This window comes from Pituophis catenifer, unplaced genomic scaffold, assembly GCF_029215685.1.
Source record: "Pituophis catenifer annectens isolate HBS135680 unplaced genomic scaffold, rPitCat1.0.hap2 SCAF_2, whole genome shotgun sequence".
Taxonomy (NCBI): Eukaryota; Metazoa; Chordata; class Lepidosauria; order Squamata; family Colubridae; genus Pituophis; species Pituophis catenifer.
The window spans coordinates 17,668,375-17,695,945 of NW_027256882.1; the positions used below are offsets into that span (position 1 = coordinate 17,668,375).

The following is a 27,571-nucleotide window of genomic DNA, read 5'->3' on the forward strand; positions in this document are numbered from 1 at the left end:
CTGAGTCCTCAGGGAGAAGGGCGGTATATAAATTGGAAATTAAATTAAATTAAATTAAGAATGAAGCGAAGCAATGAAGCGAAGGTTGGAAACAGGATGATAGTTGGCCAATATTGCTGGATCCAGGGATGGCTTCTTGAGGAGAGGCCTCACCACCGCCTCTTTCAGGGCAGCGGGGAAGTGACCCTCACTCAACGAAGCATTAATGATGCCCTGGAGCCAGCCTCGTGTAACCTCCCGGGAAGCCAGTACCAACCAGGAGGGACACGGGTCCAGTAAACATGTGGCCGCACTAAGTCTCCCCAAAATCCTGTCCACATCATTGGGAGTCACAGCATCAAACTCCTCCCAGATAACATTCTCAAGACTGTTCCTCGTCACCCTGCCCTGATCTACCCAGTCAGAGTCCAGATCCCCCCGGATCTGAGCGATTTTGTCATACAGGTATTGTCCAAAATCCTCCGCCCTGCCTTCTAAGGGATCCTCCCGCACTCCCTGATGGAGCAGGGCGCAGGTCACCCTAAACAGGGCGGCCGGACGATTCCCTGATGACGCAATAGAGGCGGAAAAGTAGTTAGACTTTGCCGTCTTTATCGCCACTAGGTAGGCCTTAATATGCGACCTTACCAGTGTTCGATCAGATTCAGTGAGACTGGCCCTCCAACTGCTCTCCAGGCGTCTTTTCCGGCGCTTCATTTCCCTCAGCTCCTCAGTAAACCAAGGAGCCGCACGGGATCGGCATCGGGTCAGAGGCCGCAAAGGCACAACTCGGTCCAAGGCCCCACCAGCCGCCCGATCCCAGGCGGCTACCAGGTCCTCGGCCGAGTCATATGCTAGATCCTCAGGAAATGGCCCAAGCTCCATCTGGAACCTATCAGGATCCATCAGGCGCCTGGGGCGGATCCATCTAATTGGATCCGCCTCCCTGCGGCGAGGGGTCGCGGTTCGAAGATCTAGGCGAAGGAGTGAGTGGTCAGTCCATGACAAGGGTTCCATGTCTATATCCCCTATAACAAGGGCACTCAACCACTGGCCAGAGACAAAAATCAAATCCAGAGTCTGACCTCCCCTGTGAGTAGGGCCATGAACTAACTGGGTCAGGTCCATGGCCGTCATGGAAGCCATGAACTCCCGAGCCACCTCGGACGTTTCACCAACGGATGGCAAGTTGAAATCACCCATGACTAAAAGCCTGGGTGTATCTACTGCCACCGTGGCTATCACGTCGAGTAGCTCAGGTAGGGCTGTTGCCACGCGGCAGGGAGCCAGGTACGTAAGCAACAAGCCCATCTGAACCCCACGGCCCCACCTCACAAGGAGGGACTCACATCCGGCTATCTGAGGCACAGTGGTCTCCCTCGGACCCAGATCCTCGTTAATAATAACCACCACCCACCCGCCCCTCCCCTGGGCCCTCGGCTGATGGAATGCTCTGAAGCCTGGTGGGCACATTTCAACCAGAGGGACGCCACCCTCCGGGCCCAACCAGGTCTCCGTAATACCCGCCAGGTCCGCTCCTCCCTCTTGTATAAGATCGTGAATGAGGGGGGCCTTATTAACCACGGACCTGGCATTGCATAACATCAGCCGAAGGCCCAGATCCTGAGTGTCTAAGCCACCTAGTATCCGAGCAGAGCCTTGGGGACCGGGGCAAGCAATTGCTCTCAGACAGCAAGTGCGAGTCCCCAACACCTGATGTGGTCCCCTGCTCCCGCCATATCTGCCCCTCCCATTCACCGTGCCGATGGTACATCTTCATTAAAAGATGACTGCAACAAATATAAATCCTTCTTTTCTCCATCATTCAGTCAGCACTGAAGAAGTTTTTTGGGTGAAAAATGAAAAGTCTTCAAGGAAAAACACAGAAAGTTCAGTTGCCTTTTTAGAAAGCACATTTGGGATAACCATGATCTGGATTACTGAGAATCTCCATAGACATTATTCACTGAGGTATGGTTGGTCCCTATCCTGCTCCTTTTTTTGAAAGGCCATAAAAATGTGACTTTGACAGTGGGCCTGAGGACCACAAATGGAAATGGAGCTGACCAAGTGCCTAATTTAATTGTATTGTTCTACTATGGGGATAGGGTAGGGTAGAGTTTGTTAATGGTTTTATTGTATGATGGAGTTTTAAATTTCTAAAAAAGGTCCTATTCACCTATCTGTGAATTGAGCAGCTATATAAAATTGTTAAATACATAAAAAGGTAAAGGTAAAGGTTCCCCTCACACATATGTGCTAGTCGTTCCTGACTCTAGGGGGCGGTGCTCATCTCCGTTTCAAAGCCAAAGAGCCAGCATTGTCCAAAGATGTCTCTATGGTCATATGGCTGGCATGACTAAATGCCAAAGGAGCACAGAACGCTGTTACCTTCTCACCAAAGGTGGTCCCTATTTTTCTACTTATTAAATACATACATCATACATCATATATACATACATACAGTCATTTCAGTGGGAATAATTGCTGAAGCTTGGAGTCTGTGCACTGCAGAACATGGCACAGGACTGACCTCATTCAGAATCCTTGACCATTTAGCCAACCATTCCTAAGGGAATGCAGTGAGTCTGGTGAGATTCTTGTAACATGGGGGACTAACAATAGCACTTCTATTTGATCCTGTTCATGAGTGGTTCTAATTGCTTGTCCCTAACATATTTTTTTGATTCCTGTTTACAATCAAAATGAACATAATAAATATCATCATTCAAATAAAAGGAACTTTTCAGTTCTTCCAATATCATAATGGTTTATGTTTCATGTGTTTACATTTAGTCTGCCACTAAGTTGTTCCTTTGTGTTCAGGTCTGGCCTCAGAAGGATAATGTAGCACTTGGAGAGGAAGATACAGCCTAGCAGACCAGCACTGGAGGCCAAGATGGAGAAGACCTGAACAGCCACCATATATTTCCCCTTGGTGCTCAGATAGGTGGGGACAAAAGTCACCCAGACACTGCAGAAGATCAGCATGCTGAAGGTGATCAGTTTGGCTTCATTGAAGGCCCCAGGCAGGTTCCTAGCCAGGGAAGCCACTGTGAAGCAGATGACAGCCAAGAAGCCCATGTAGCTGAGGGTGATGTAGAACATGGCATCAGACCCTTCATTGCATTGCAGGATGATTACTTCAGACTGGGAGTGGAGATCAGAGTCAGGGAATGGGGGAGAAACTCCGAGCCAAATGGAACAGATGATAATTTGGACAGCAGAACAAGAAAAGATGATGGAATTGGCCAAAGTTTTCCCTAACCATCTTTTCATTCGGTTTCCTGGTTTTGTGGCCAGAAAAGCCAGCACCACCGTGATAGTTTTCGCCAACACAGAAGATACGGCTACTGAGAACACAATGCTGAACACTGTTTGTCGGAGAAGGCAGGTGGATTTTCTTGGTTGACCAATGAAGAGAAAAGGAGACAAAAAACAAAGCAGGAGAGAGACCAGGAGGATGTAAGAGAGGTCCCGGTTGTTGGCTTTGACAATGGGAGTTTCTCGGGATTTAATAAATATGATTGAAATGAATCCCGTGGTTAGAAATAATAGTAGGGCAAAAGAGGCCAGAATGATACCCAGATGTTCTTCATAAACCAAAAAGGTTATATCTTTTGGGATACATTGGACTCTCTTCTTATTTGAGTATTGATCGTCTGGGCACTTGGTGCATTTTTCCGCATCTGAGAAAACCAAAAGGATTATTATTTTTTAAATAACCTCTCCTTTCACAGTTCAGGAGTCATTGGATACAAAATGGTTGACAAATAAATTTCATAATCAATCAATAAAATTAGCTTCTTGGGACAACAGCTGATACCACAAACATTTTCCAAGATGTATGTCTTAGTATCTTACCAGAAAAAAAGATATATGACCATGGAAATATCTTCAGACAACATTGGCTCCCTTGGCCAAGAAACAGAGATTAACACCATCCATTAGAGTTGGACATGACTGGACAGAGGAAACCTTTACTTTTACCTAAATTTGGTTCGGATGATGAAATGCAATGGATCTAAGACAATTCCTCAAGTTTCAAAGAACTCAGAAGTTCCTAAAAGGTAAACATGGAAAGGAACACCCGAACAAATAAATGGAAGAGATATTTTTCTCAGACAGTGGTAAAGTTCAACCTATCTGCCACATCTATCTCTTTTCAGATCTTTCTTCAAGTTTTTGCCATTCTTCCCTTTAGATGGGATAGGAAATTATGCAGTTTGAAAATAAACAAGGAAACAATGTGACTTTTAATGAAAATGCTCTGGATAAATCCATTTCAACAAAATCCACCTTTCCTCAGGTGTTACTCACCTTCCTGAGTGGAGATGGTCCCCTCTGGACAAGGAATGCAGTTATAGCAGCAAACTGGCTCTCCTTTCCGAGCTCGCTTGACAAATCCAGGATGACAATTTTCCACACATTTGGAGTGAGGCAGGGACTAAGCAGAAATAGAAAGAAGCCAGAGTTAATATGTTAGGACTCACTGATGTGAGTATTTCTAACTAGGGCTTCAGAGATTTGCAAGTGTAGACTCTGCATATTTCTCATATTTTACATGGAAATGAAATATTGTTGTGCTTTGTAAAGCTGTAAAGAACAAAAAAGGGTTCAGCATTTACTAACAACCTGTGGGTTCCTATTGAATTCTGGTTCTATACCAATAGCTACCAATAGCCTCCCACCGGCCAGTACGCTCGCACAGAGTGGGCCTCCTCAGGGTGCCGTCCGCCAGACAATGTCGGCTGGCGACCCCCAGGGGGAGAGCCTTCTCTGTGACGGCGCCCACCCTCTGGAACAACCTTCCCCCAGAGTTACGTACAATAACAGACCTCCGGATTTTTCGTCGGGCCCTGAAAACCTATTTATTTCAACTAGCTGGGCTGGCTTGAGTTAAATTTTAAATTGATTTTAAATTGGGTTGTTTTAATTTACGGCCAGAATATTTAATTATTTTAATACTGTTTTTAAATTTTGTATGCTCTGTTTTTACCTTGGCTGTGCACCGCCCTGAGTCCTATTTGGAGAAGGGCGGTATAGAAATTTAATTAATTAATAATAATAATAATAATAATAATAATAATAATAATAATAATAATAATAATAATATGCATTCCTGCATTCTTAAGGTTTCATTTTATTAAATTTGTATACCGCCCTGCTCCCGAAGGACTCAGGGCAGTGAACAGGCTCGAAATAAAACATATAAATACAAAAGTTAAGACATGATTAAAACCCAATTAAATAATTTTTGCCTGAGACAATTTAAAACCCCCAATAATTTAAAACGAATTAAAATTTGAGTTTAAAAATTTAGAAGAAGGGGAAAAAATTAGGCCAGGCCAGCCTGCTGGAATAGGAGTGTCTTCAAAGCACGGCAGAAAGTGTGCAGATCAGGGATCCTCCGTATCTCTGGGGGGAGCTCGTTCCAGATAGTAGGTGCCCCCACAGAGAAGGCCCTCCCCCTAGGGGCCGCCAGTCGACATTGTTTGGCTGATGGCATCTGGAGGAGCCCCTCTCTATGACAGCATACCGGCCGGTGGGAAGCTGTTTGTGGTAGTAGGCGGTCCCATAAGTAGCCGGGTCCCAAGCCATGGAGCACTCTAAAGGTGGTAACCAAAACCTTGAAGCGCACCCGGAAGACCACCGGGAGCCAGTGCAGCTCACGCAGGAGAGGTGTCACACGGGAGTGCCATGTTGCTCCCATAACCACCCGCGCAGCCGCACTCTGCGCCAGTTGGAGCCTCCGGGTGCTCCTCAAGGGGATCCCCATGCATAGAGCATTATAATAGTCCAGGCGGGAGGTAACGAGGGCATGAGTGACTGTGTGTAGGGAGTCCCGATCCAGAAAGGGATGCAACTGGCGAATCAGGCGAACCTGATGAAAAATCCTCCCAGTCACGGCCGTCATGTGCTCTTCTAAAGACAGCCGTGAGTCCAGGAGGACGCCCAAGTTGCGAGCCCTCTCCGTGAGGGCCAGTGATTCGCCCCCAATAGTCAGCGATGGCGTCAACTGACTATATCGGGATGTCGGAAACCACAGTCACTTGGTCTTGGATGGGTTGAGCCTGAGCCTGTTCCTCCCCATCCAGATCCGCACGGCCTCCAGACACCGAGACATCACTTCAAGGGCATCGTTGGGGTGGTCCGGGGTGAAGATGTACAGCTGGGTGTCATCAGCGTACTGGTGGTACTTCACCCCAAAACCACGGATGATCTCACCCAGCGGCTTTACATAAATGTTGAACAAAAGGGGCGAGAGGACCGACCCTTGTGGCACCTCACATATGAGGGGCCTCGGGGTCAACCTCTGCCCCCCCTGCCAACACAGACTGCCGGAGAGAAAGGAGGAGAACCACCGTAGTACAGTGCCTCCCACCCCTAACTCTTCTAACCGGTGCAGCATGATACCATGGTCGATGGTATCAAAAGCCGCTGAGAGATCTAACAGGACCAGGACAGAGGAGCACCCCCTGTCCCGAGCCCTCCAGAGATCATCAACCAATGCGACCAATGCTGTTTCCGTGCTGTACCCGGGTCTGAAACTCGACTGGAATGGATCCAGATACGTCGTCTCATCCAGGTGCTGGGGAAGCTGTTGCGCAACCACACTCTCGACAACCTTCGCCACAAAACGAAGCATGGAGACCGGACGATAATTAACCAACATTGCCGGGTCCAGGGAAGGCTTCTTGAGGAGAGGCCTCACCACCGCCTCTTTCAAGGCAGTGGGGAAGTCACCCTCACCCAATGAAGCATTTATAATCCCCTGGAGCCAGCCTCGCATCACCTCCCGGGAAGCCAGCACTAACCAGGAAGGACACGGGTCCAATAAACAAGTGGTCGCGTTCAGTCTGCCCAGAATCCTGTACACATCCTCAGGGTTCACAGGATCAAACTCATCCCAGATAATGTTCTCAAGACCTGCCCCAGTCCCTGAGACTACCCAGTCGGAGTCCAGATCTTCCCGAATCTGAGTGATTTTGTCATACAGATACTGAACAAAATCCTCGGCTCTACCCTCCAAGGGGTCCTCCCATGCTTCCTGGTGGAGCAGGGAGAAGGTCACCCTAAACAGGGTGGCCAGGCGGTTATCTGATGACGCAATAAGAGCAGCAAAATAACTACATTTCGCTGCTTTTATTGCCACTAGGTAATTCCTAATATGGGATCTTACCAGTGTCCGGTCCGATTCAGAAAGACTGGCCCTTCAACTACACTCTAGGCGTCTTTTCCGGCGCTTCAACTCCCTCAGCTCCTCAGTGAACCAAGGAGCCAAATGAGATTGGCGCCGGGTCAGAGGCCGCAAAGGCACGACCCGATCCAGAGCTCCAGAGGCCGCCCTATCCCAGGCGGCCACTAGGTCTCCAGTCGAGGCATATGCCAGAGCCTCGGGAAATGGCCCAAGCTCCATCTGGAACCTATCAGGTTCCATCAGGTGCCTGGGGCGGAACCATTTTACCGGCTCCGCCTCCCTGCGGCGGGGTGCAACGGTTCGAAGGTTGAGACGAAGGAGAGAGTGATCTGACCATGACAAGGGCTTGGTAACTATATCCCCTATCTCAAGATCACTCAGCCACTGTCCAGAGACAAAAACCAGATCCAGTGTGTTTCCCCCCATGTGGGTAGGGCCATGAATTAACTGGGTCAGGTCCATGGCTGTCATGGAAGCCATGAACTCCCGAGCCACCTCAGACGTCTCACCCACGGACGGCAGGTTGAAATCCCCCATGACCATAAGTGTGGGGGTTTCAACCGCCACTGCGGCGATGACGTTGAGTAGCTCGGGCAGGGCTGTTGCCATGTGGCAGGGAGCCAGGTATGTGATCAGCAAACCCATCTGAACCCCATGACCCTACTTCACAAGGAGGGACTCACAGCCGGCTGTCTGAGGAACAGTGGCCTCCCTCGGTCTCAGACCTTCTTTAATAATAACCGCTACTCCCCCGCCCCTGCCCTGTAACCTCGGCCGATGGAATGAGAGGAAACCTGGTGGGCACATCTCGACGAGGGGGATCCCCCCTCCTGGCCCAACCAGGTCTCCGTAATACCCACCAGGTCCGCTCCCCCCTCACAAATAAGATCACAAATGAGGGGGGCTTTATTTACTACGGACCTGGCATTGCACAACATCAGCCAAAGGGTAGGGTCCTGAGGGTCTGTGCAACCTGGGGAATGGGTGGAGCCTTGGGGGCTGGAGCATGTCACCGCTTTTAAACAGCGGGTACGTGCTCCCTTGACTCAATATGGCCCCCTGCTTCTGCCATACCTACCCCTCCCACTCACGGTAATGATGTTCCGAACACTATCTGGACAAACTATGACTCCCTCCTCGACCCCGAGATCCCCACCTCCCACGCCGTGCTTCCTTGCCAGGCCCGCCCCTCCCCTTTGTGGGCTATCCCCCATACCCACAACCCACATTCCAATCAAACCCTCCCCTTCCCTAGAATCCCTTAAAAAATTTACAAAATTTTTTGATATAAAACCCCTCAACCCTCTAGTTTTTGCATGCCACCTCTCGGGGTTCCAAAGCCCGTCATCGAGGTGGGCCCTCGATAAAGTGGAGGGCCAAACTTGCGAGAGTCTGATTGCATTTCCAACATTTGGTGGACATGTTGTTAAACATTTTTGCTAGTCTTGCCGGTGGCGATTCTACAATTTTATAATAGAAAATTTTATCTGTGATAAGGAGAGTATCTTCTGACCAAGAGGATCATCAAATATACCTTGCAGATTTCATAAATCATTGCGATGACTTCCTCTTTTGAAGTCATATAACACAACCCTTCTCCCATGAGGTTCTCCAGTTAAGATGCAAAAGAAAATTTCCTTATAGCATCATCAGTCTTAGTGGAGATTTTATTTTATTCTATTCTTTCCATTTATATAGCTGTTATCTTGGTAAAATAATAGAGTAAAACTGACTGCATTCCTTTGTGCTGCAGGAATTGGGACACAAGAAGGAGCCTTGTCTCAGAAAGATATATTTCAAAGACACTGCTTGATAGATCAAAGTCCTTTCAGATCAAGAACTATAGCTAGGCAACACTAACCAGTATGTAAAGACAGTCCCATATTTATAACTAGTTGAATTTAGAGCTTTCTTTTGCCTTGAGGTGACTTAAGGCAGATAATAGTACAGATAAACTCAATACAAATCAAAGTAGGCCAATGGAGTCCTTTAGAGGACACTTTCATTCAAGGGGGCTTCAATTTTAGTTCCTCTTACAAGCCAAAGGCCAAATCAAACCAGCATTTTCCTTCAAATTGTCTGACATTATTTTAGATAACAGGCTTGGCTTTTATTTGGGTCAAAGTCATGTTTCAAGGTTTCAATTTTCTGAATGAGGGTTCTATTATAGTTAATTATTTCAGGTGAACGGAAACCCTTGGATCTCCTTCATAGGAGCAGAAGGCCTATTGCTATTCAAACTGGTGTGAATGTGGCTTTCCTCCCCATGTTCTGAGTGTAGGTCACCCACATTGGTGATTAGGCTCAGCCTACTTGAAATGGGTCTGGTCTTAAGACTGTAAAACAGAGAAAAGAAGATTAATAGTTTCCAAACCTTCCTGAGTAACTTCAGCTGTGATAGAGTCTTTTGGTTGATAGTAAGTTTCTGTCTTTCAAAAGTCCCCAGTTGCTTTTCAATGAAGTGCTCATTGTGCATAACCACTGAACTTATGATGTTCAGGTCAGCTGCTAGATCTCCATTTGGGTCCAGATAAAGTTTCTCCTGTGAAATATTGCAAAACACATTCTTGTCCAGGAAGTGATGAAACTAGAATGAAAAAAATCCAGTAATTAAAAAGAAAAAAAGAAAACTAGATTTCTAATCCTAACTTGGTCTTTAGACATTTAAATTTTCTACTGTTGTCTAAGTTGCAAATATTCTTAGATGAGAGAGAAACTATTGCTCTATCTTCAAAAGCAATTACAACAAAAAAGATTCAGAAAAATACAGACTTCTCAATCCGGTATAAATTTATGAGAAAACTCTAGAGCAGATCTTAAAGGAATCATTCTTAAAATTGAAGACAACGAGGTAATTGCTAAAAGCTGATGATTTGGGAGATCAAAGTTCATGAGGCTAATCTCCCTTTTTTAAAAAAATCAGATCATTTTCTTAATAGATTGTGGGAATGCTGTTGATAGAATACATTTTGATTTTTGCAAAGCTAGGAGTCAAGATGGTAAAACAATGCAGAGGAGAAAGCTGGTAGCCAAGCTTATGCTGGACCCAAGAACACTTCTCTGGGCAAGGAGAAAGCTGTTGAGATTGCCCATCTATGTTCCAAAAGACTGTTCTTTGAGGGATCCATAGGGATTTTATCAGCTGCTCTTTAGAGTGCTGAGAACTTTGGAGGACAGCCACCTCCAAACCTCAGATGAAGACTGTTTACTGACTTTGGACTCACCAAGGCTACTGTCCAAAGCACATTTCTTTGAGAAAGAATGTATATTAAATAGAGATCTTCAATACAATAGAAAAAATAATACTACCCTGGTGAGAGAACCTTCAGTTCTTGGGAAGAAATAGGATATAGTTTCTATTTTTTTTCCATATGCACAATTAAAAGGAAGAGTTATTAAAAAAATAACTAAAATTGAAAAACATAAAACAGAATATGGAATGGAATTATATACAACTGATCAGCATGTAAGAGCAAAGATGTAAAACTTTTTGTTAAAGTTTGAAACCTGAAGGATAGGTTAAGGATTGCATGATAACATGGACTGCTATTTTTGGTCATAATATTTAGATGGATAAATGAGAGAGAATGTAACTTGTATTGAATTCATACTGTGAAATAAGAGAATTTTAAAATTAAATTAAATTATGTATCATTGGAATCTGGTATTGTTGGCATTTGGTATTATTATGTATCAAATGACACTAGAAAAATATCAAAGAAGTATAGAGATAGGTCAAGTCAATGTTGGATATTGAGAAAGATGAAGGGACTTTTCAGCCTGCATAAACTTGTGAAAAAGCCAAAAAAAGAAAAAAAAGGAAACAAATATCTATGAAATATACAAAGAATTTTGCAGTTTACTGTTGTAAAAAACCCACAATTCTTTTATTGGGATTTAAAGAGAATGAACTATCAAAGACCTATGGAAAATCGACTCATTTAGGATACACAAGTGGTGGAAGAATATTGAAATTCCTCCAAATTCAGGAATTGATTGTGAAATTGTCAGAATTTGCAGAAATGGCAATATTTCCTTTTGGTCAGGGAGAAAAAAAAAAGTTTTTTGAATGACTGGAAACATTACGTGGACTCTTTGTTGAAGGAAGAAACAAATGAAATGATGCATTATGGATTTGATGATTGAAGACGATGTGGATTGAATAAGATGTTGAAGGGATTTATATAATATCTAAGAGAGAAGTCAGAGGATAATTAGAACTGCAGAAAAAACAATTGCTACCAACCTGCCTTCCATTGAGGACCTGTTTACTGCACGAGTCAAAAAGAGGGCTGTGAAAATATCTACAGACCCCTCACATCCTGGACATAAACTGTTTCAACTCCTACCCTCAAAACGATGCTATAGAGCACGGCACACCAGATCAACTAGACACAAGAACATTTTTTTCCCAAATGCCATCACTCTGCTAAACAAATAATTCCCTCAACATTGTCAAACTATTCACTAAGGCTGCACAACTATTAATCTTTTCATCGTTCCTATCACCTGATCTGTCCCCATACCCACACACACACAAACACAGCCAGCCGAGGGTTAAGGAAACACTTTGGAACGCACCCAGGTCTTATCTCCCACTTGGCAGCGATAGACACACCGTCTGCCAAATGCCTTTATTTTCACAAACAGAAAGATAAGGTACTTAGCGTACAAAAAGTCCAAGCAGAAATAATATTTCTCTCCGCAGTTCCGAACGAGGCTTTAGTGACTATTCAAGGTTTACTTTTGTTCGTCACAAGGATCACTGACCACTACCCTCTATTATATAGTCTCTGGGGTGTGGTCCAGTGACTCAGTTCTAATCCCTAGCACGCCTCCTAAACTGCTGCAAACGTTTATCACGCCTTCGGAGGCGTGCGTCCAGGAATGATGTTTCTTCATCACTCTGATCCGAGCCAGCTGTATCCCTACTGATCTCCTCTCCCTCGGCTGGCACCTGAGACAATGCCAGAGGGGAGGGGCCTGGAGAGGGAGGCCTGGCTGACTCCTCTTCCTCATGCTCGGAGCTTTCTTCCTCTGATGGGACAGGCTCAGAGGGCGGGGCCACAACATCACCCATCTCCTCCCACTTATGACTGTATGATTGTAACCTTGTTGCTTGTATCCTTAGGATTTATATTGACTGTTTTCTAATATGATTTGATTGCTTATTTGTACCCTATGACTATCATTAAGTGTTGTATCTTATGATTCTTGATGAATGTATCTTTTCTTTTATGTACACTGAGAGCATATGCACCAAAGGCAAATTCCTTGTGTGTCCAATCACACTTGGCCAATAAAGAATTCTATTTCATTCTGTTCCATTCCATTCCATTCTATTTTATTCTATTCTATTCTATTCTAAGCTTGTAAATGTTTATTGAAAGGAAGGTTGGATAGAATTTATTCTTGAATAAAATTCTTGAATTTTACTTTTGCCGTTTGCTGTTTTGGATTTATCTTTTACTGTACAAAACAATCTTAATAAAATGTATAAGCAAAAACTACAGAGTGTAGGATATGGGAATATTAGCTTAATTACAAGAAAGCAGATTCTACCTAAATACTAGGAAAAACATATCAGAAGGAAGCACAACTTGATGGTGAACCAGAGAAGTTCAATCTCCCTTTCACTGAAAGGCTTCATGAAAGACCAGGCAGCCATAAATCAACAAGGCTTTAACTGGGATTCCTGCAGAGTAGAAGGGGTGAGGCTAGATGTTCTCAGCTGCTACATCAACCTTATTAATGCAAAATAACTTTAACATTGTATCATGTCAATTATACAGAATATTTTTTAAAAAATATAGATATATCTTTTTTAAAAAAAAATTACAGTATTTAGCATGATGATATATGATTACCGGACACAAACAAGCAAAACTATCTGCAGTTGTTGAAAACAGTGGCACAATGGGGAAATAATCAGCAAAACCCAAAGAGATGTTTAATGCTCTCCTTCCCAACCCTTGAACTCCCCAGATTTGACTCACGACCATTGAGTAGAAAGAATTGGACAAGGAAGCAGTGGGTCAAAAGAAGGAGCAGATGGTGGCAGAAAAGCAGAAGGGGGTTGAGAAGATTCCCCTCCCTCTTCCTTTGGATTCCTGCTCAGAAAGAACTAAGTTTAATGGATCCGTGTCAAAGTCCCATACCTGCCATGGCTGCAGCATTGGAGCCACCAAACTTTCTTGGCCCTTGTTCCTTCTCCTTCCAGATCTGGAGGAATATGCAACATTCAAGGCATGTGCCACAGTCTTAACAGCACTACAGCTACGGTGTTCATTTACAATCCAGATTCCCTTCCTTTCCTGTAGGGTGTCCAATGGTGCTTTTTCAATGCAACGTCTCCGGCCTTTCACAGAATAGACATGCTTGGAAAAAGAACAGTTAAAAGCCTTTTCTTTGAAATCTCTGTTAAAAAAGTAAACATTTTGAAAAGAATCATTTTTCTGCCTTTGCTTTGTCTGGATAAGAAAGGACCACATACTGTGGATGTACTGCAAATATTCTTTTATGTGTTGCCATGCAAATGTAAGTTCCCATAAGGCTGTGGTGATCCAGATTTTCCCTTCAATGGGTTCTGGCAGATGTCGTAGTGTGTCATGTACAGCCATCATTCCTTGTTCGAGCCAACCCTTTTCTACAAAGTAAACAAAGACATTGGCTTGTCTCCATTTAGAGAGGCCATCAATGAATAGCAACATTCTACTTGCAATCATTGAGAACTTATGTGACACAACAACACAAATACCATTCCTGACAAGCGTAGGGGTCAAAGTCCTCATGAAAACCTCTCCCTCCTCTGTGTCTGTAGTAAAGACACCAACCAAGGTCCATTTGAAATGGAGGAGCAGTTGGATAATTGCTTGGTACTGGATTCCTTCTTTGGGGACCATGCGGTGGAAAAAGGGGAATTGACTGTTATCATTCAGAGTGTCTGAAACACTTTTAAAAGTGATCTGTAAAAGAAAGGAAGAATGTTGTGTTTTATTGAAGCCAGATCAAGACCAAAATATTAGACTTGAATGAATCTGACTTGGTCTTATAATTATGTCCAGAAATCTTAGATTTGTTTAATAAATTGTAACAGGATAATATAGCCATTTACAATGTGATTTAATATGTGTCATAGCTCTGTCTCTCCTCGTTCTTTTCATCTCTTGTGTATTCATGAAGATGCAGTAGAAGCCCCATAATTTATGGGGATGCTCTCATGGGGAGCTTTGATCCTTGCCCATTTTCCACTGTAGAGCCCCATTCTATAGCTATGACACCAACAATGACCACAATGAAAAACAGTTCTGGAATTTCATGGAGAAGATGAATCTGGAGTTATCACTCACTCACTATCAACTCATATAGCTACACTCTCAAATGGATACATTTAGAGATGGATACACTCTCACACAAACCTGTGGGATTTTGTAGCTGGCTACCACAGTGGATATCTGAAAAGAGATGTCATCATCACTTTTATCAAGAAGAGCCAAAAGGTTGTCCTTTCTTCCACAGTTGAAGTTGGGAATATTGACTTCTCCAGTAGAGAGCATGTCCAGCAAGGCATCTGAAGTCACAATAGTGTTCATATAGTTGTCATGGATATTGTAGCCAAGAGTGAGATTGCATAAGAACTGGTGGTTCTTCTTGATTTCTTGACTGGCCAAAATGAAGGGTAGGATTTTCGAATAATCAGTTTTTCCTTCACTGTAATCAGATGTGTTCATCATCATCATCATCATCATCATCATCATCATCATCATCAATAATCTGTATTGAATTTATTCTTGTTTGAGTCCATAATTTTTTTGTCTTAAACCAGGGCTGATCCAAAACCAAAGGCAAAATTAAATGCTCACCGCTGAGAAGATGGAGAAGAGATACTCCTCCATCAGATTAATAACAACAACAACAACAACTATATTGTTATTATTAGTAGTATTAAGTAATATAACTAATTTTCATCTGCCCAAAATCTTTGGATTAAGGAGCTTCAAGTTTGAACTGGTATGCTAAAGGATACCAATAGATAGTAATTGATACAAAGATGATGGAAGGAATATTGTGAAGTACTGTACAGTAGAGATGCCAATAACCAAGATAGTTAGAAGATACTGTAAGAAACTCTAGTACTAGCTCCATCCTTTCGAGGTAGGTAAAATGAGGACCCGGTTTGTGGGGGCAATAAGCTGACTTTGTATAAAAAAGAACACCGCTTGGGGTGGGGGGAAGCCCTACTAAGCAGGTATATACAAAAGTATAAAGGCTATTGCTTAATACATTGTAAGCCACCCTGAGTCTCCGGAAAAAGGCAGCATATAAATCGAACCAATAAATAAATAAATAAATAAATAAATAAATAAATAAATAAATAAACAAACAAACAAACAAACAAACAAACAAACAAACAAACAAACAAATAAATAAATAAATAGCTGATGAAGTTAGATCATCACTTCAGTCATGGCCAACTCATAATACTACAGAAACTGATGGAATATCCATAGTTATGCCAAGCAACAGACAAAGAATCTGTTAAGGAATCTGGAGAATGACATAATGGCCAACTGATGGGAAGAAGTCAATCTACTTTCCAAGAGGGGGGTGGGTGGGAAAGAGGTTTAACAGTGAACAAAGTATCATACAATATCCTGAATTTCAAATGGTAGCAAAATGATGCTGAGAATCATCCAATATTCTAATGGAAATGGAAAAAGAGATGCCATATGTCCAACTTGGCTTCCAAAAAGGCCATGAAGAATCATGAAATATTACTGCTGATACATGATGAATAATTGAGAAAGCCAAAGAATACCAAAGAGAACTCACAATGCCTTCCATTATAAAAATATCGTTAACTGTGGGTCACATCAAGCTATGGGATGTCCTGACAAAAGTGGGAATTCCAAAACATCTTCTCATCCTCATGAGGAATTCAGGAAACCTCACTACAGACAGAAGATGGCAAAAGAGATTGGGGCTCCAGGATGGCAAAGGAATGCAACGAGGCTGAGTGTTTTCCTTTATTTATACAGCCTATATATTGAATCTCTATGTTAAAAGAAGCTTGATTGGAATAAAATGAGTATGGATTTAAAACTGAAGGAAAAATGAAACATCAGTAACCTGACACTACCCTGAGAGACACAAATACAAAGGACCAGCAAGCTTAGTAATAAAAGCCAAGAAACAGTATGAAAAAATGGGACTACTACCTCCTACAATACTAGACAACACAGTATCAACAGTAGAGTTCTTCACGTTTTTAGGTTCTATCATCTGAAGACTTAAAATGGACACCTAACATCAAAAACATCATCAAAAAAGCACAACAAAGAATGTTTTTTTCTGAGCAAATTCAGAAAGCTCAAACTGCCCAAAGAGCTCTTGATTCAATTCTACAGAGGAATTATTGAGTCTGTCATCTGCACCTCCATAACTGTCTGGTTTGGCTCTGCAACCCAACAAGACAAACACAGACTTCAGAGGATAATTAGAACTGCCAAAAAAACAATTGCTACCAACCTGCCTTCCATTGAGGACCTGTATACTGCATGAGTCAAAAAGAGGGCTGTGAAAATATCTACAGACCCCTCACATTCTGGACATAAATTGTTTCAATTTCTACCCTCAAAAAGATGCTATAGGGCACTGCACACCAAAACAACTAGACACAAGGACAGTTTTTTTCCCGAATGCCATCACTCTGCTTAACAACTAATTCCCACAACACTGTCAAATAATTTACTAAGACTGTATTATTGTTATTATTCTCTTCCTTACTAGTATCTATCTCTTCCCACTTATTACTATAACCATGGTGCTTGTATCTTTCAATTATATTGTTTTTATTTGTTTCCTAGTATGATTTGATAGCTTATTAGTAACCTTGACTATCACTAAGTGTTGTATCTTTTTATTCTTGATGAATGTATTTTATTTTCCTTATGTACACTGAGAGCATATACACCTAAGTCAAATTCCTTGTGTGTCCAATCACACTTGGCCAATAAAGAATTCTATTCTATTCTATTCTATTCTATTCTATTCTATTCTATTCTATTCTATTCTATTCTATTCTATTCTATTCTATTCTATTCTGTTCCTAAATATGTAGACAAATTTGGCAGTGAAGAAGTGTTGGAGAGCTTCTGCCTTTTAGGATCAACCATCAATATATAGAAAAAGAACAAGCAGCCATGAAAAGTGCTGCAGATTAGCATTTGGAAGAGCATCCATGAAGGAAAAGATACCCAAATGCTGTGATGTGTCCAAACCTACAAATGTCAGAATCGTGGAATCTGTGAAATTCCCAGTGTGACTGTATGAGCATTGATGCTTTGAACTTTGGTGTTGGTGAAGACTCCTTAAAAAAAAACTGTAGACAGGCGGGGGGGGGGGGAACCAACAACAATGAATCATATAACAAATCAACCCAGAATTCTCACTTGAGCCACAAATGACCAGTCTTAAATTTTCCTAGTTTGGACACATTGTGTGAAGTCCTAGTTCTTTAGAGAAGGCTGTGAAGCTGGAAAAGATGAAATGAAAGAGAAGAGAATCACCAGCAATAAGGTGGATGGACGGTTAAGGTAGCAAAGGGTGAACCAATGAAAAAGTTAAGGATTAGGTTAGGGACAGATTGTCATAGAAAATGTTTATCTATGAGGTCTCTAAGAGACATGTGTTCCATCACTTTATTATTTATTTAATTATTTGTTATTAATTATTTCAAAACAATCAGACCATTCAAGTAGAATTGAATAAAGAAGAGCATGGAATTGATTAATGACCCAGAAAAGCAATGTTAAAAATAAATCTTCCTCTTCTCTTTCTATAAGGAGCAGGCATTTAATATCTATACGCTATTTTGAAAACATAGAACTGGGCTGGATGGAAGAACCAGAGTTTCAAGAAATAAAATTAAAAATTCAATATTCATAAAATGCCTGGTCTAAAAGTCATCCTACTGACTCAACTAAAGCTGCTGATCCATTTCTACAGAGGAATATTGAGTCTATCATCTGCACCTCTATAACTGTCTGGTTTGGCTCTGCAACCCAACAAAACAAACACAGACTTCAGAGGATAGTTAGAACTGCGGAAAAAACAATGGCTACCAACCTGCCTTCCATAGAGGACCTGTATACTGCACGAGTCAAAAAGAGGGCTGTGAAAATATCCACAGATCCCTCACATCCTGGACATAAAGTGTTTCAACTCCTTCCCTCAAAACAACGCTATAGAGCACTGCACACCAGAACAACTAGACACAAGAACAGGTTTTTCCCCAAACGCCATCTCTTTGCTAAACAAATAATTCCTTAAACACTGTCAAACTATTCACTAAGGCTGCATTACTAGTACTATTAGGCTTCTCACCATTCCTATCACCCATCTCCTCCCACTTATAACTGCATGACTGTAACTTTGTTGCTTGTATCCTTAAGATTTATATTGATACTGATTGTTTCCTGATTGCTTATTTGTATCCTATGACTATCATTAAGTGTTGTACCTTATGATTCTTGACGAATGTATCTTTTCTTTTTATGCACACTGAGGGCATATGCACCAAAGATAAATTCCTTGTGTGTCCAATCACACTTGGCCAATAAAGAATTCTATTCTATTCTATTCTATTCTATTCTATTCTATTCTATTCTATTCTATTCTATTCTATTCTATTCTATTCTATTCTAACAAAGAAAGCAATGGGAAAGTAGAGTTACTTCTGCTAAATGAGAGTATAAGTGATTGAATCTGCATTATAAGAAGAGGGGAAGTTCATCTGGACTTGGACTTCTGTGTCTTTCTTTCCCATGTTCTTTCAGGACATTTTCTACCCCATTCTTGGATTGAGTATCTTGTACAAAGCCAGACCAAAAAAAAAGGAGAGGGATGGAAATCAAAACAAGCCAAGAAATTACACAGTTTAATTAATAGAATAAGAATAAATGAAAAAGAGCTTAGAAATTCAAATAGAAGGAATGCAGGTGCATTACAGGTTGGGTTACTTACACAATATATTGAAGGAAAGGACTCTTGCTGAAGTGGAAGGGCTCATACAGAGCAGATGTTGCAGTGACAAGCACACTAATCAGATGGTCTCCTGGCCTGTAATGATTCCATGGCTTCACCCCACCATGTTGGTCCAAAGTCAGAGGACATTTGTTTCTCAGCTTCTCCACAATTGTCTGGGGCAGCAAGAGTAGCATTAGGAGCAGAAGGAGGAGAGCCATTCCTCCCTGAGCTGAATCTGTCACCACCCTCTCTCTAAATGACAAGAAGAAGAGTTCGAAAAAATTAAAGGGTTCTCTTAACATGGAAACACGGCAGTTTTCCTAATGCAGACAGAGCCCAACAACCTTCGCATGGAAAGGTGAGAAAGATACATTCAACAGCTTAGCCCCTGTCTGTCCCAAAGCTAATACCAAAACCTTCAACCTGACCTAAAGCTTTTATTCTTTTTCTGATGCTAGATCCCTTCCATGTTGCCTGTTCTGATGTTTACATCAAAGGTAATCACCAGACCAGTAGCAGGAGGGGTGGCAAAGAGCAAGATGGTGATAATTATATTGAGAAGCAACGTGTCCTCTAGGAGGTCCGGGACTTCCATAATCAAAGATGCATCTAGAGAAAAAACTGTTTGTGGAAATCTCAGACACAACAGTGGTGGGGGTCAGAGTTCTGAAGCGGTTATGGTCCTTCCTGTTGGGACATGTCCAAAAAGTGATGCTGGAGGATGGAGGATTGACTTCTGATGTGTTTCAACTTGGTAACTTGTCTCATCCAAAATTAATGTAAACCTCAAAAACATACTTGAAACAGAAAACCCACGGTAGCATTCATAGAATAGAATAGAATAGAATAGAATAGAATAGAATAGAATAGAATAGAATAGAATAGAATAGAATAGAATAGAATAGAATAGAATAGAATAGAATAGAATAACAGAGTTGGAAGGGACCGTGGAGGTCTTCTAGTCCAACCCCCTGCTCAGGCAGGAAACCCTACACCACTTCAGAAAAATGGTGATCCAACATCTTCTTAAAAACTTCCAGCGTTGGAGCATTCACAACTTCTAGAAGCAAGTTGTTCCACTGATTCATTGTTCTAACTGTCAGGAAATTTCTCCTTAGTTCTAAGTTGCTTCTCTCCTTGATTCATTTTCACCCATTGCTTCTTGTACTGCCCTCAGGTGCTTTGGAGAATAGCTTGACTCCCTCTTTTTTGTGGCAGCCCCTGAGATACTGGAACACTGCTATCATGTCTCCCCTAGTCCTTCTTTTCACTAAACTAGACATACCCAGTTCCTGCAATCTTTCTTCATGAGTTTTAGCCTCCAGTCCCCTAATCATCTTTGTTGCTCTTCTCATAATGGAATTCTACCTGTCTTTGAAGAAAATCACAGTCCTAGGCCAGTACTTTTAGCACTAGACCAAACTTGTTTGAATAACTCTAACGAGATTGTGGTATTATATCTCTATATATCAACTTGATTTTATTGATTTCATTCATTTAAGTACTTATTTACCCCACAGACGTTTGTAAGAAATGACGATCTTAGCAATGGTGTTTTTTGTTTTTCTTTTTGAAGTCATTTGCCATTGCCTCTTCCTTAGAGTGCTGAGAGAGTGGCTGTCCCAGTATCACCCAGTTGATTTTGTGCCCAGGGCAGGACTAGAACTCATAGTCTCCTAATTTCTAGCCTGGTGCCTTCACCACTACACCAAATTGTCTCTAATCATATCCATACAACCATGCATGTAATATATGACAGGTCAGTTGGATTGCAAGTAGATGTACAAGTTTATAAATGTTGGATCTGCCTTGGAATAGTGGGGGGGGGGAACTATTATTGTTCCAATAGATTTGTCAGTGTTAAACTAGGGCCGTGATGGCAAACCTATGGCACATGTGCCAGAGGTGGCACACAGAGCTCTCTCTGTGGACATGCTGCTCTTCTGATTTCCTGCGCGTGCATGCATGCCAGCCAGCTGGTCTTTGTGCTGGAAATCCAAAGATCAGCTGGCTGGTGCTAGCCACCTGGTCTTCGGGGCTCTGGTGTGTGCAAAGAGTAGCTGGCCAGTGCGCATGCATGCACCAGAAACCCAAAGACCAGGTGGCCGGCATGCACATGTGGCAACAGCCAGCTGGTATTCGGGTTTCTTGCACTCCGGTGCACACGAAGACCAGCTGGCTGGTGTGCACCCAAAGACCAGGTGCCTGTGCACCGACCAGCTTGTCTTTGAGTGTCCGGCGTTCCATCACGTGTGCGTTCTGGTTTGGGCACTCGGTGCCAAAAAGGTTAGCCATAACTGAACTAAGGGAATGTTCTTTGTTTTTTTTTTAATTCATATTTTTAATGTTTGGTCTAGTTTTGTTTTGTCTCTCTTTAATTTTTTTTTAATTTTTAAAATTTTTATTAATTTAAGAAACCACATAATACATTTTTTTCCCATTTTCTTTTGGATTTTATATTTTAATCGTTTGAATAAAACAAAAAAATGTAAAAAAAAGGGAAACATATTTGGGGGAGGCTCTCTAAACATCCCATTGTAGTAGTTGCGTTATACTTTATCTGCAGTTGGGGTTCTTTGCAATATTAGACTCAACAAAGGAGACAGGAACTAAAATACAACCTCGTAAGATTTGTAGAAAAGAATTCTTACAAAATTAGATGATTTAGAATCGCACAGATGTGATGTGAGGGATGGATTTGGCATAAACTCCCAATCAGAGGTTGGGATGATACATTTATCTACAAATTCTTCTCGTGGACAATTCAAAAGTTTCTGGGTGGTCACAGAGAGATGAAGGTGGACTCTCTCCTTATCCAGGAGACTTATTTTTATCTTCTTAAAATGGCAGTTTGCTAAGATATGTCATCCTGAACCAAGGGTGGGTTCTACTTACCTTTACTACCGGTTTACAACGGGATGTGCAGATTGCTGATGATGACATCTGAGGTGGTGGGCGGGGCCTCCTGCCGGTTTTAATACCGGTTCTTGCAAACCGGTCTGAACCGGGTGCAACCCACCACTATCCTGAACTCATAAGATTTATTCTCAAATTTAGCTATTTTATCCAGCTATCCACTAAAATTTGATGTTTACAAAAAGAGGGAAAAAAGTGCTTTATCTAAAAATTGTAGAATAGGAGTGTAAAGGGCTTGAATGACACCAGATTTTGTTCATTCAAGGCAGAGCCGATGTGAAAAAGAATGAAGAAATGGCACAAACAACGTGTATTTCTGTGATTACTTTTATACAGAACAAAAGTAAAGTAAAATCATGATAAATATGGCGGTTGTTATGAAGAAGCAGGTGGTTTCGCCTCTTGCCGAACAGAAACTTGGTCACAAGCAGTGCGTATCTCTTCATTATACCCAGTCATTGCACCTCTTCTTATTTACCACTACACCATGAGAAAGAGGTTGCAGAACATTATAGGTAGCCAATGTGGTTGCAATCTGAGAGAAGATTTCAGTCAAAGTCCCTTTGAGGATAATGAAAAGGTCCTTCTCCCTTCCACAGCTTTACTTAGGAACTTGGCAGAGGTGGGATTCACTTACCTTCCCTACCGGTTCACAAATATGAGCACTCCTCTGCACATGCAGAGAAGTCGCGCATTATGTCCGTGTGGTTGGGTGAAGCCTCCAGCAGTCACCGCTACCTGTTCACCTGAACCAGACAGAACTGGCTGAATCCCACCTCTGGAACTTGGCCATTGATGTGAGGTTGGCCCCAAACCTCCTACCTTTTTGTAAGGGCCTAAAGACATGGCTCTACCAGTTGGCTTGGAGCCCTAGTGGGGGAACAGAACAATGGAGGTGGTTGATTGAGTTAGTTAGTTAGCTTTATTGATTAGCCTATAGGCCATATCAAAGCACCAGGTGCAACACATATCACCATTAAAATCTTATACAAACAGTTTAAAAAAAAAGTAGGGTAAAATACGTTATAGGATTAAATACAATATAATTTGACACATAGATATATATATAATAGAATAAAACGACATAAAATTGGAGACCTGGTTAGGGCCAGAGGGAGGAGTCCCTCTCATCGATTCATGTCCCCCCAGGCTTCCATGTGCTGCACCAGCCGCGACTCCAGGGTAGGGGCGGGGGGGGGGGGTGGCGGTTGTTATTAGGGAAAGTCTCAGTCCCAGGGAGGTAACTGTTCCTCAGATAGGTGGGTGTGAGTCCCTCCTTCTGAAATGGGATCCTGGAGTTCATTCGGGTCTATTGGTTACATACCTATCTCCCAGCTGCGTAGCCTCAGCCCTGCCTGCACTGCTAGATGTCCTGCCGAATTGGCAGTTGAACTCCCCAACCTCCTAGTTGTGGAAGATTTCAATTTGCCATCGGCCGGGGAGACATCTGAATCAGTCTGGGAGTTCATGGCCTCCATGATGGCCATGGACCTAACTCAGGTTGTACAGGGCCCAACTCATAAGGGAGGACACACACTCAACCTGGTTTTTCTCTCTGGACAGTGGATAAATGATCATGGTAGGGGAAACTTGTCAACCTATCCCCTGTCATGGTCCGATCATTCCCTCCTCAGGCTGGACTTTCTCTCCATCATCCCCCACCACTGGGAGGCGGAACCAGTGAGATTGTTTTGCCCCAGGCGCCTGATGGACCCGGAAGGGTTCTTGATGGAGCTTGGGCCTTTCCCCACCTCCTTATCCCACGATTCGTCTGAGGCCCTGGTCGCAGCCTGGGAACAGGCCGCGGTGGGGGCCTTGGATTGAATCGCACCTTTGCGGCCTCTGACTCGACGCAGATCCCGGGTGACTCCCTGGTTCACCACGGAGCTCAGGGAAATGAAGTGTCGGAGAAGATGCCTGGAGGACAGTTGGAGATCCTCCCGATCCGAATCTAACCAAACACAGTTAAGAACCCATATTAGGTCTTATCTTGTGGCAATGGAAGCGGCAAAGCACCAATATTTTGCCGCTCTCATTGCATCTGCAGAAAATCACCCAGCCGCTCTGTTTAGAGTGACTCGCTCTCTCCTCAATCATGGAGCAAGGGAGGACCCCTAGCAGGGAAGAGCTGATGATTTTGTACAGTTTCTGCAAGGTAAAATCACTCAGATTCAGACTGGGTTGGACTCTGACTGGGCAGAATCTGACAAGTCGACAGGGGTCTGTCCTGATGGTAACATCTGTGTTGAATTTGAGCCTGTTTTGATGGATGAAGTGGACAGGATCATGGGTCGACTGGGTGCCTCCACATGTTTATTGGACCCTTGTCCCTCCTTCCTCGTTTCTGCAGCCAGGGAGGTGACTGGAAGCTGGATTCAAGCAGTTGTCAACGCTTCTTTGAGGGAAGGGGTCTTCCCCGCCACACTCAAAGAGGCGGTGGACCGTCCCCTCCTCAAGAAGCCCACCCTGGATCCAGACTCCCTTAATAACTATCATCCAGTCTCCAACCTTCGCTTTATAGCGAAGGTTGTTGAGTCTGTGGTGGCACAGCAGCTCCCGCAGTTCCTGGAGGAAACTGACTACCTAGACCCGTACCAATCGGGTTTCAGGCGTGGTTACAGCATGGAAACAGCATTGGTCACCCTAGTAAATGATCTCTGGTGGGCCAGGGATGGGGGTTGTTCCTCCATCCTGGTCCTTCTTGACCTCTCAGCAGCTTTCGATACCATCAACCATGGTATCTTACTGCAGCGACTCGGGGGGGTGGGGGTGGGAGGCACCATTTTTACGGTGGTTCTCCTCCTACCTCTCAGGCTGCTCACAGTTTGTGTGGACAGGGGAGAGAGATCCACCCCGAGGCCCCTCACTTGTGGGGTGCCTCAGGGATCGGTTCTCTCCCCTCTGCTCTTTAACATCTACATGAAGCTGCTCGGTGAGATCATTCATGGTTTCGGGGGTCATCAATATGCTGATGACACTCAGCTTTACATCTCCACCCTGGATCACCCTAGGGATGCCCTTTCTGTGATGTCCTGCTGCCTGGAAGCGGTGCGGGCCTGGATGGGAAGAAACAGACTCAACCCATCCAAGACTGAGTGGCTGTGGATACCGGCATCTCTTGATCTAGTGGCCCGATCACTTGTGATGGGAGGGGAGATCCTTACTCCCTCAGAAAGGGTCCACAATCTGGAGGTCCTCCTGGATTCATGGCTATCCCTAGAAGATCATTTGACGGCCATGACCAGGGGGGCCTTCGCACAGGTACACCTTGTGTGCTAGTTGTGCCCTTTCCTAGATCGGGATGCCCTTGCCATGGTCACTCATGCCCTTGTTAAATCTCGGTTGGACTACTGTAATGCCCTCTACATGGGGCTGCCCTTGGGATGCACTCGGAGACTACAGTTAGTCCAGAATGCAGCCGGACGGGTTGTTATGGGGGCTTCTCAGTACTCCCATGTGACACCTCTCCTGCTTGAGCTGCACTGGCTGCCGGTGGCTCTCCAGGTTTGTTTTAAGGTGCTGGTGCTCACCTATAAAGCCCTACATGGCTTAAGCCCAGGGTATCTGCAGGATCATCTCCTGCCTTCCTCCCACCATCCGGTGCGCTCACACAGAGCGGGCCTCCTCAGGGTGCCATCAGCCAGACAATGTCGGCTGGTGGCCCTCAGGGGGAGAGCGTTCTCTGTGGGAGCGCCAACCCTCTGGAATGGGCTGCCCACTGGCCTCAGGACAGCCCAGGACCTCCTCTCCTTCCGCCATGAATTGAAGATGTGGCTTTTTCACCAAATGGGCTGAATCTGTAGGGGTGACTTCAAATAATTTTAATAATTTTTAATTGATATTAATTTAATTTTAAACTGATTTTAATTGTTTATGTACTTCTTTGTTTTGTTTTTGTCAGCCGCCCTGAGTCCTATGGGAGAAGGGCGGCATATAAATTACATAAATAAATAAATAAATAAATAAATAAATAAATAAATAAATAAATAAATAAATAATATTTCAGTGTCACCCTTGCAATCTACCCCAATCAGTTCCACGTATGCTGATCTCAACCGAACTATTTTGTTTAAGTACTGTGTTGTGTTAAATGCTATTTTCAGGTTCTGGCTGCACATAAAGTAAGTTGTTTTGATATGGGGATCCCAATGGGTCATTTGTTTGGTATATGGACCAAGGTTCCTGTCTCTCACCCCCTTATACAAGCAACAGTCAAATAGGATGTGAGCCAGATCTTCTACCTGTGCCGCTCCACAAATACAGAGACATCCATTGTAGAGTATAGAATGGAATCTCCCATATCTGACCATTGTGTCAAGTTGTTTGAATCTCGCTCACGTAAATATCTTCCTAAGATGTTTTTGCAGTTGTGACATCAAATAGCTGCCTACTTGAAAAGTATATTTGTATTTGTTCAGCCATTTCAAGTTACCCACCTTACTAAGGATAGCTATATCATTTTGTGCTTCTATATCCTTAATTCTTTGGGCAGATCTTTTTTTAAATTGGTCTCCTGAAGACAGGAAGGCCACAGCTTCTTACAAAATTTGCTGGTTTGGTGATCCAGGAGATTTGGATTGTAATTTTATTTGCTCTAGGAGACAAAACTTGGGGAGTCTATCAGTCTCCATTGCATTGACTTTGCACCAGTAGTTATTTGCTCTAATTTTGGATAATGCATGAATTGTATGAATTCCCATTTCAGTTCTAACTGCTGCAGCAGATGTGCCTGGATCTATACCAAAATATGTCTCAAATGCTGGGACTCTGTTTTTTCTGGGGCTGTGGTTGAGTATAGCCCCAAACCTCTGCTCCATACAAGAGCATAGGGGTAACCTTAACTTTGTATACTTTAATTAATGGGGCTTGATTGAGTAATAACAGATCCCATCTCCCTCCCACTCTACCTCTACCCTCCCAATGTTGGTTTTAATGTCTAATTTAAACTTTTATCTTTTAAATGTGTGTGTAACTGTAAGCCATCCAGAGTTACCCTATGGTAAGATGGGTGGCTAAATCAATCAATCAATCAATCAATCAATCAATCAATCAATCAATCAATAAAATTATATCGCTCAGCTAGATAAAATTGTAAATAAGCCATGATACAACTAAAATAATGACATTTAAAAGGACATTCCTGTGCTATTTTTTTCTGGCATATCGACAACAATCCCATTGCACCAATGCCATTTTTAAAATGTTTTGATGGGACATTTCAGGGCTCATGTAATCCAAGGACAGAGGACAGATAGGATACCTCAACTGTTCAAAAGAGAATGGGGGCTGTCTTGCAATTCAACTGGGCAAGTGTGGAGAATACATTGTCTGACCACCCTTTAATTTTTTTCAAGCAAAATCATTGGCCAACTCACGTATGCAAAACAGCTTGGGACTTTTTATAGGCTTGGCCTGTTGGAAAGTATTGACAGTCAAAATTCCTCTGTT

General features: G+C 43.0%; 1 protein-coding gene across 1 annotated transcript in view; it reads right to left on the reverse strand.

The window, feature by feature from the left end:
* The window catches only part of LOC139309929 (vomeronasal type-2 receptor 26-like), a 32,918-nt gene extending 17,975 nt beyond the window's left edge, over nt 1-14,943 (reverse strand). Inside the window, exons 1-2 of the mRNA XM_070934111.1 lie at nt 14,599-14,943; nt 2,947-3,129 (exon numbers count right to left, since the gene is read on the reverse strand). Of these exons, the coding sequence (XP_070790212.1) occupies nt 2,947-3,129; nt 14,599-14,943 (528 nt within the window). The remainder of the gene's footprint in view (nt 1-2,946; nt 3,130-14,598) is intronic.
* Between the last annotated feature and the right edge of the window lie 12,628 nt (nt 14,944-27,571).